This window comes from Elephantulus edwardii, unplaced genomic scaffold (genome assembly GCF_000299155.1).
Source record: "Elephantulus edwardii isolate Elephantulus edwardi_28Jun2011 unplaced genomic scaffold, EleEdw1.0 scaffold00233, whole genome shotgun sequence".
Lineage (NCBI taxonomy): Eukaryota > Metazoa > Chordata > Mammalia > Macroscelidea > Macroscelididae > Elephantulus > Elephantulus edwardii.
The window spans coordinates 4,296,441-4,306,321 of record NW_006399983.1 but is presented as its reverse complement, the minus strand read 5'-3'; the positions used below and the strand labels follow the sequence as shown (position 1 = coordinate 4,306,321).

Genomic DNA, 9,881 nt, shown 5'->3' with positions numbered 1-9,881 from the left:
ACAGCATCCCTTTTCAGCAGGAAGTAGCTAAGAGAATATGCTGTCCCCTTTTCCTTATGAATCAGGGTAAAGTCTCTCAGGGAGGAGTGACAGGGAATGGCAAAGGACACACTGACAGAAAAGATTAATCAGAGCTGGTTTTGACAAGCACTGTGGCAGTGGGACAATTAAAACAGACTTTCAAGGGATAAAAAAAGAGGAATGAACGGGGTGGGGTAGAGAAAATAGTGCAACAATGAATGAATGGAAATCCAAAATCTCTGTAAATGTTCATTAAAAATATTAAAATAAAATTTTTAAAATAACAAGGTCAAAAAGAAAAGAAGAAAAAAGTAAAAAAAAAAAAGTCTTATGATCCAGCTCCTAGGAATATTCTCAAAGGAAATTAGAACTGAGACACAAATGGAGATTTGTACATTGTTCATAGCAGCATTATTCGCAATCACAAAACCATGGAAACAACCCAAATATCCAATCACAACTGAATGGATTGAGAAACTGTGACACATTCACATGATGGAATACTATACAGCACTCAGGAGCAACAATTTTGAAAATTACTATACAACTTGGGAGATACTGGAGAGCATTATGCTGAGTGAACTAGCTTAGTCTCATAAGGAAAAATACTGCATAAGGCCATTATTGTAAAAATATAAGGATAACTATAAAATGTGTAATGGGGGCCAAAAAGAGGGAAGGAGTGGGAGCAAAGGGGTGATCGTGAGTAGACGGGAAATCACAAGGGTCACACAATTTGATTGATTGTGGGATGGGGTAAGGGAAATGTGAAAGATCCAGTGGGGACCTGAAAAGACGACGTAATGGTGGGCATAATTAATTGTGGATTAATGATATAAAAGACAGTATATGAATATGATTGTATGAAACACAGTATAACTAAATGAAAGTGTGATACACAATGTAAATGAATTTTTATGCAATTGAATTTTTTATGCAACCCAACATAAAATAAATTTTTTTGTTTTTATTGTACTATTTTTACGTGTACCTTCAAATCAGGTCTGACTGGTAAAAAATTTTTTTAAACAGCCTCTATTGAAAATCTGTAGTCAGGGACCTCTCCAGAGTACTGAAAAGCAAAGATGTCAGTCTAGAGACTAAGGTAGCCTGATCCAGGCCATGGTCTTAGCAATTACTTGCTATGCATCAGAAAGCGGGACAATAATTACATCATCCACCCTGAGGACACAGATCTCATGTCACCAACAGAAAGAATGACTGGAAAATGAACAGCCATTGGAAAGTGAATGGCCGGAGGAATAAGAAGAATAAGGACCCAGGACTGAGGTAAAGAGCATAGGAAGCCCCAGGCTACAGGGCCACATTGTGAGCTCTGTTAACCTGGTTAACTGTTAAAACACTGTAAGCTTTATTCCCAAGCATCCTTTTGTGTCTTCTCTGTGTGTGTTTATGGATGTGCCTTTCCTCAGCCCCACCTCACAATGGCCATTTGGACATGAAACACTGGCCATTTGGACTCTACCAGGCCTGTTGGGAAATCCTGAGCTTGAAAGGGATGGAGGACACCAGAGTTGCTTGATTAGACTGTCCTGGTGAGATTCCTCATTATTTTTGTTCTTCCCAGGGCAACTTGTAGTGGACTGGCAGTGACACTACCTTCAAGCACATCTCCCTCCTGCGGGACCCCAAGGCGATGGAAGAGGCAACAGATCACTGAGATTCCAGGGTCCCCCTATCACATGCAGTCCTCCCAGTCCCTAAGTACAAGTGGACAGCTTCACAGGCTATGGTAACTGCTATGTTTCTGAGTTGGACACTGGTGATAAAAACTGTGGAATCCCATAGAGGGTCCTGCCCCAAGACAAGGACAGACAGACTGAGTGACTACCTCCCTGCAACCCTCACTTCAAGTCACAGAGTAAGCCTTTTTCTGCTCCTTGGAGGGGAGGGAAAGCACATTGCTGAGGCTGGCTCTCTCCTCAGATTACCTCACAATAGTGGACAGTCTCCTCACCCATGGGCTCGAATGAAAAGGACTTTGCAGGGTGCGTGGTTATTCGTGAAAATGTTTCATTATAGTTTGAGAGTCTTTTTTCTCTTGCTAGATTAATGTCAGCAGAAATTCAGTCCATGTGGTACTCTGTATTTCAGCTATTATTGTTGTTGTTATGCATCGTCGAGTGACCTGTGACTCACAGGGACCAACAGCTCTGAATCTTGACCTATTCTGAGTCAGTCTCATTGTCTCTGACGCGCTTACCCACGTTTCTCCAGCTATTGTAGCCATCCATCTCATTCAGGGTCTTCCTCTCCTGTGCTGTCCCTCCACCAATAATGATGTTCTTCTCCAAGGACTGACTGGTCCCTCCTGGCTACATGCCCAAGGTATACAAGACAGAGCTTCAAAATCCTTGCCCCCCCCCAAGGAATAGCTTAGTTTCACCCTCTCCAGGAGAGATCTCCAGCACAACTCAAGGCATTGATTGTTTGTCTGTCACCCTTAATCATTGTCTAGCTCTCTTATGCATAGCAAGTAATTGCAAAGACTATGGCCTTAATCAGGTGTACTTTATGCTCTGGACTGACACCATTGCTCTTTATTTAGCACCTGGAGAGATCCTTGATGGCAGATTTACCAAGATAAGTTAGATGGCTTTTGTTTGTTTGTTTGTTTGTTTTAATTATGTCCTGACTGCTGGTGACAACAGTGGTGATTTTGTACCCAAGCAAACTGAAATTGTTAACAACCCAATCTCTTCTCTATTGTGGTGCTGCCCATTGGCCCAGTGGTGAGAATCTTTGTCTTCTTTTTGTTGAGCTTCAATTCATACTGCAGAATACAGTCTCTGACCTTTTTAAGCAAATGCTTCAGGCCCTTGTTAGTTTTGCTGAGCAAGGTTATGTCATGTGCATAATGTAGGTTGTTGATGAGTCTACCTTCCACCCTGATGCCACACTCCTACTCATAAAAACCAACCTCTTGAATGATCTTTTCTATATATAGATTTAAAAGGTTTGGAGTCAGGACACATCCTTGATGCACTCCTTTTCTGATTTTGAGCCATACAGTGGTTCGTTGCTTCATTCTTACAATTACTTTCTGGCACAAGTACTGGTTTTGCGTGTTATGGGATTCTCATTCTTCTTAAGGTTAGTGACCCTATGAGCAATAGATCAAAACCCTGCTCTAAACGCATGATAAGACTTTTCACAGAGGAAGACACTCACTGGCCAACAGATATATGAAGCAGTGCTCAAAATAAGTGGCGATAATAGAGATGCAAATCAAAACCACAATAAGATACTATCTCACCCCAATAGCAGTGGCAGAGTTTAATAAGACTTGCATAATAAATGTTGGAGAGGATGTGGCGAGACCAGAACTCTCATACACTGTGGGTGGAATTGTAAAATGGTATAACCACTCTGGAAGGCAGTTAGGCATTTCCTCAAAAAGCTAAACACAGATATTCTGTATGACGCAGCTATTCCACTGCTAGGAATGTTATTCACAATAGCAAGAAAATAGAAACAGCCTAAATGTCCATCAACAAATGAATAGATTGAGAAATTGTGGTATACATTCATGTGATGAAATACTATGCAGCACTCAGGAGCAACAATTTTGAAAAACACTATGTAACATGGGAGAGGCTGGAAAGCATTATGATGGAGTGAACTCACTCAGTCTCATAAGTACTAATACTGACTAAGACCATTATTATAAAAAATAGAAAATACTAGGAAGATCTGTACAAAAGTCCAAAGGGGGAAGTGAAGGGAGAAACAGGGTGAGGATGAGAGGAAATCACGAGGTTGTTGAGTTTGGTGGGTGGAGGCAAGGGGTGAAGGAATTAGGAAAGATACAGTGGGGACCTGAAAAGGTGGGGTAATGGTGGGCCTAGATCAGTGATTAATTTTACAAAACACAACATATGGGAAGGAATGTATAAAATACAATGTAAATAGAGGAATGTGTGAAACACAATGTATACATACAAAGAAATACATAATGTATATTAAACTTTGTATTCAAAGCAATATAAAATAAAAGTAATTTTAAAAACAACAACCACCCTTGTAATATCCTGTTCCATGCTCATAATATCTTCCATGTCCAAGCCCACTGGTGCATTCAGTGCATCAATCAATCAATCAATCAATCTTGTTGAGACGCTTTCTCTCTTTTGCTGACCATCCATCTTTTCCAAGCATATCTATTCTCAAGGGCTGGCACCTCCTATGAAAACTATTAATAACTGCGGTACATTCACACAATGAAGTACTATGCAGCCCTCAGGAACAACAATTTTGAAAAACGCTACAGAGTATTATGTTGAGGGAATGAACTCAGTCTCATAAGGACAAATACTGTATAAGACAATTATTGTTAAAATAGGATAACTAGGAAGATGTGTATAAATTATACAAAGCAGGAAGGGGAAGGTGTGGGGTGGGAGAAGGTGGGAAACAGGGTTAAGTCATGGGGTTACAGTGTTTGGTGGGTGGAAGGAGGGGATGAAGGAAATTAGGAAAGATCCAGTGGCATTTGAAAACGATGGGGGGTGTGGGATGGGGGTGAGGGTAGTTGTGGGCAAAACTGTGATTCCTTTTATAAGAAACAATGTATGAGAATGATTGTATGAAACATAATGTAAATGAAGGAATATGTAAAGTACAATGAATATGAGTGGAAAAAAACTTTTAATGCAAAAAAGTAACAAAATAAAACAAAAATTATCAGTAGTAGTAGTGGAACATACACCTATACATTTTTTAATCTCTCGGTTTTTCTCCTCTTTGTCATTTTTCTTACCTAGTTCCCTCAGAAAAACTTCTCTGAACCCTTTCTTGCATCATAATCATATTCATTAAGAGTAAAAATGAACAGGACTACATTATCAAGCAAACATTTAAAGGGAAACCAACAGTGAGGGTTTCTTATCCTGAGACCAGGAATGCATTAAATATGATTGCTTTTCTTTGTAAGTCTATGCATTTTATTTTCTGTCAGAACATTATTCTTAGAAGGAATCCAGAAGTCTTACTATGCTGTCAAAAGAGTCCATGACACAAAATAGCTTAAAAACGCAAAAGAAATCTTGGAAAAATCTTTACTAAGCTGTCACTGGTCTCTTGATCTTCATTCAATTAATGATGGCTTTTCCCAACAATTTCTTTTTATGTCTAAATGTAAAAGGCAGATGGAGTGATTGCTTTATGCCTTATTTAGTCATGAGCATGGTAACCAGGGAGCTCTGGTTGTGTGGTCTGCAGGGCCTATGGATTCACAGCTGCCTCTGAAGGAGAATGATGGGCAGTCTCCTGTCCAATCTACAGCCTCAGAAAACCTGGTGGAGGTCAGCTATGAGTTAGTTCCAACTTGGTGGCATGACTTTGAGTCTTTTTATGTTGCAGTGTTTAAAAATTTTTTATTTTATACTGGTTTATTTACAAAGTTTGAATACATTGTTTTTCACACCAGATTTTTCCCATTTCCTTCACCACCCCCACCCCCACCAAACTGTGTGACCCTATTAATAACACATAGGATTTTTGTTTGTTTGGGCTTTTTTCCCTACTAGTTTATTTACAAAATTAAAACACAAATTTGAACAAATTCTTTCAATTTCCCTCATGCCCGCCCTATCAAATTGTACAACCCAGTGATTAATCCCTCCTTTACTCTGCACATCCACATCCCTCTGCTTCTAGCCTCTCCCACCCTTCCTGGATCCTTATACTACTTCTAAAATAATGGTTTTATACAATATTTATCCTTATGTGACTAAGTTAGTTCACTCAGTCTAATGCTCTCTAGTCCCTCCCAAGTTAGGTAATGATTTACAAAGTTATTGCTCCTTCATGCTGCATAGTATTCCATTGTGTGAATGTACCATAATTTCTCAATCCATTCATTTGTGGTTGGACGTTTGGGCTATTTCCATGTTCTTGCGATGGTGAATAATGTTGCTATGAACATTGGTGTACAAATAACACACAGGGGATTTAAAAAAAAACTCTATGTACAATAGAGCACACTTAGACCAGCAGATATGTCAACTCAGGCTGAGCCCTCAAATATGGAAATACAAAGAATCTGGAACAGTTGTAAGCATACATTAATGACTGGAACATATAAGAAGCATGAATGTAGAAAAACTGGACATTGTTAAGAAAGAAATGGAACACATAAATATTGGTATACAAGGTATTGGCAAAACGAGATGAACTGGCATGGGGCATTTTGAATCAGATGATCATATGATCTTCTATGCTGGAGATGAAAATGTAAGGAAAAATGGGGTTGCTTTTGAAAGGTTACGTTGGGGGCTGGATGACATCTTGTGCTGACCACACCTTCTAGGAGACATCCCAATCTACCTGGTATAAGGTGACTGTGGTCAATCAGAAGGAAACCCAGCCATCAACCACATCTTGCATGAATGAGCAGCTCCGTCATTAGAAGCTAACAAAGGGCATCCAATCAACTTTTTCCATGAGAACTGACCACCAGTTTGGTCACCCTACCTCCAACTTACTGCCTGACCCTGCCTTTCTCTGGCCTCAGACAGTAAATCTACCCTGAGAGCCACTAATAAACTCTTTTGTTTCACTTCGCCTGGTTCTCTGCACCTTTTTTACCTTACATCTTGGTGCCGAAACCCGGGAGTCCAAAAGACTATTGCCGTAAATGGCCCGACATCTATGGTGACTGCCCATATTCATCCTGTAAAATACACACAACTCAAGAAAACCCTCTTAAGTCAGAACCACACAAAATCCTATCTTATGGCTATGGAGCAGAAATGGATAAAACAGTCTCTTTAAATATATTTGACCCTTGGACCCTAGATGGGCCAGAGGAGTGGAGGGAAAACTATACAGGACACCAGATAGTTCACGCCCAGGGGCTACCCTGAAAATTTGGAGAACTTATACTCGAATAGTTCCACCAGTTAGTGACACTGCTAAACAACTAGCTGACCTTTTCTAATGACATCTCCCAGCAAGAATCATCGCTACAATCAGCCTTACATCCACAGGCCAAACAACCTTTTTCTTGGCTACCCTTAATCCGCCAAGGAGTTTTCCTACTTAATCACACTGAAGTAAAAGATATCACTGATTGCTTTCTCTGTGCTTATTTGGACCACTCTCCACTCTTAACAGTGCCCCTCTCTTCAGCCTTCAACTATCCCATACAAACCACTACTCATCCACCAAAAGGCCCCTTATACTCTGTTTCCTTGTTCCATCCTAATGTAGATGCCCGCTACGCTCATTGCTATATCTCATCCTCCTCTTCCTCAGCTACCTGTAACACTGCCACAATAGTGTCAGGAAATATACATGCTCCCCCTGGAGGATTCTTCTGGTGCACCTTCACTCTCTATAAGCAATACCTCATCTTCATTCCCCTGTGTATCAACCATATTAGTACCTCAGCTCATGATGTACAGACATGAAGAACTCTCAGTCCTCTTTTGACTCACTCCACGGTTACCGCTCTAAATGAGCAGTCTTCCTTCCTGTACTGGTAGGGCTACCCCTAGCATCCTCTCTGGTTGCTGCAGGTGCAGGCAGTGGTGGCCTAAGCCATTCCATAATAACCTCAGCAAATTTAAAACAACAACTACAAACAGCTGTAGATGCCTCAGCTAATTCTTTAGCCTCTCTGCAGTGACAAATCACTTCTCTTGCTCAAGTAGTCTTGCAGAGCAGATGAGCTCTGGACTTGCTCACAGCTGATAAAGGTGGCACCTGTGTCTTTCTCAATGAACAATGCTGCTATTATATCAATGAAAGTGGTGTAGTAGAGGAAAACCTAAATACTTTACACAAACTCAAAGAAGAGCTGAAAAAGGGGAAGGGCCTAACAAACACACAATCACGGTGGTGGCAGACACCACTGTATACCTGGTTAGCCCCAGTTGTTGGTCCTCTCTTAATAGTTTGCTCAGTATTAATGGCTACTCCTTGTTTTTTTAAGTTTCCAGGAAATCTCTCGAGTCTCAGTAAACCAAATGTTGCTCCATCCGTATTCCCAGCTCCCCAGTGAACTTCCTTCCAGCCCACCAGCCAGCCCCATTAGCCACCCCCATTCAGCAGGGAGTAGCCAGAGAGACTACATCACCCCTATGTAAACAAAAAGGCTGGAATGAAAGGTCACCTTGGGGGCTGGATGACATCTTGTGCTGACCGCACCTTCTAAGAGACATCCCAATTTACCTGGTGTAAGGTGACTGTGGTCAATCAGAAGGAAACCCAGCCATCAACCACATCTTGCATGAATGAGCAGCTCTGTCATTAGAAGCTAACAAAGGGCATCCAGTCAACTTTTTCCATGAGAACTGACCACCAGTTTGACCACCCTACCCCCAACCCCCACCTATAAAGTTTAACCTGTAACTCTTTCTTTCTCACTGGTAACTTGACTGCCTGACCCTGCCTTTCTCTGGCCTCAGACAGTTAATCTGCCCCAAGAGTCACTAATAAACTCTTTTGTTTCACTTCACCTGGTTCTCTGCGCCTTTTTTTAACCTTATAGCTTTCATACTTAAAAAACCATTTCTAGATAAGTCTTGAAATATAATGTTCTGAGTGACAGGATTATTTGTCCTTACAAGACTGAATTAGTTCACTCAGCATAATGCTCTCCAGTCTCTCCCAAGTTAACAAGTTAGTAGGTGAAAAGGATTTTATGGGCTGATCTGGGAACCAGTTATCTGTTCTAAGTATCCATTTGTAAAAGAATTTAGAAATACAATCTTTATTGTAAGCTGGATATTCCACCCGCCCCCCCCCCTTCTTACTGCCACTGAGTTTTTTATGAAACTGTCTCCTTGACTAAAGTATAACCTTTCTGAGCGTGTCTTAGTTTTGAATGTCTATCACTTACACAGTGGAGTGATGGGATACGTTGCCTGTGTGGCTAGATTACTGTGCACAATTCACAGCAAAGGTAGTATTAAAAAGCATTGTGACTATAGTCTCCAGACACAACTCAGAATTCCCTTCAAGGTCACGAATCAGAATTTTCCTGCTTTATCACAGAGAGAGGAGTAGACAGGGTGGGTAGGAGTGAAGTCCTCCTACTTACATTGAAGGAAGAGGGTGAATGGTCCTTATGAAAAGCACATGAATAGTTTAGTCATGAGCAGGCGTACGCCAGAAGCAGAGGAAGCTTTTCATAGGGGTGTCTATGTGATTGGCACACACTGTGTAGCTTTGGGCACACTGACAAAGTACAGCAGGGAGCTGGGGACAGGGCTCTTCTCTTCTGAGACTAGGGTCTAGTTTGGCTCAGGAGGAGAGAGATGCAAAGGAAACAAGATCTTCGGTTGTCTCCCAGGTTATACAGATTTGAAGATCATTAAAAAAAACCCCAAAACCTAACCTAAATCATTGGACAGAAAATGGGAGTTACATAGAGGGATCCATTAAAAGGTAAAGTAGCCTGTTAGAGGCAGTGTGGAAGGACATCATTTGTTCACCTTACTCCTGGCTCCCAGGCTCACTGCGGGGTGCTCAGGTGGTAGTGGGAGTAAGTATGCAAGAGGGACCAGGAGATATGAGTTACTCTCATGTGATCTCAGTGGTACCCACAGGTGGCTGTGTCAGAGATGCTGAGGGTGTACATACTTTTAGCTGGTTCAGGTAAGGTCTCCAGGCCCCGTCCATTAGGCTCTGCCGGTATTTCTTTGTAAAGAAGCCAAGGTATGAAATGAAAGCTGTAATAAGTAGAACGTCTCCACACAATGTCCTCTCCTGCTGCTGGAAACTCTGCACAGCTTCTGCCCACCTGACATTTTCAGAAGCGAGGCCTCCAACCTACCATATCAAAGACGGAAGAGGAGAAAGTTCTGGTAATACTACAGGCAGCAGAGCAGGTA

At 41.4% G+C, this 9,881-nt stretch overlaps 1 protein-coding gene across 1 annotated transcript in view; it reads right to left on the bottom strand.

The window, feature by feature from the left end:
• DNAH9 (dynein, axonemal, heavy chain 9) overlaps positions 1-9,881 on the bottom strand; it is a 623,295-nt gene that overhangs the window by 181,820 nt on the left and 431,594 nt on the right. Inside the window, 1 exon segment of the mRNA XM_006898570.1 lies at positions 9,631-9,819. Within this exon segment, the coding sequence (XP_006898632.1) occupies positions 9,631-9,819 (189 nt within the window).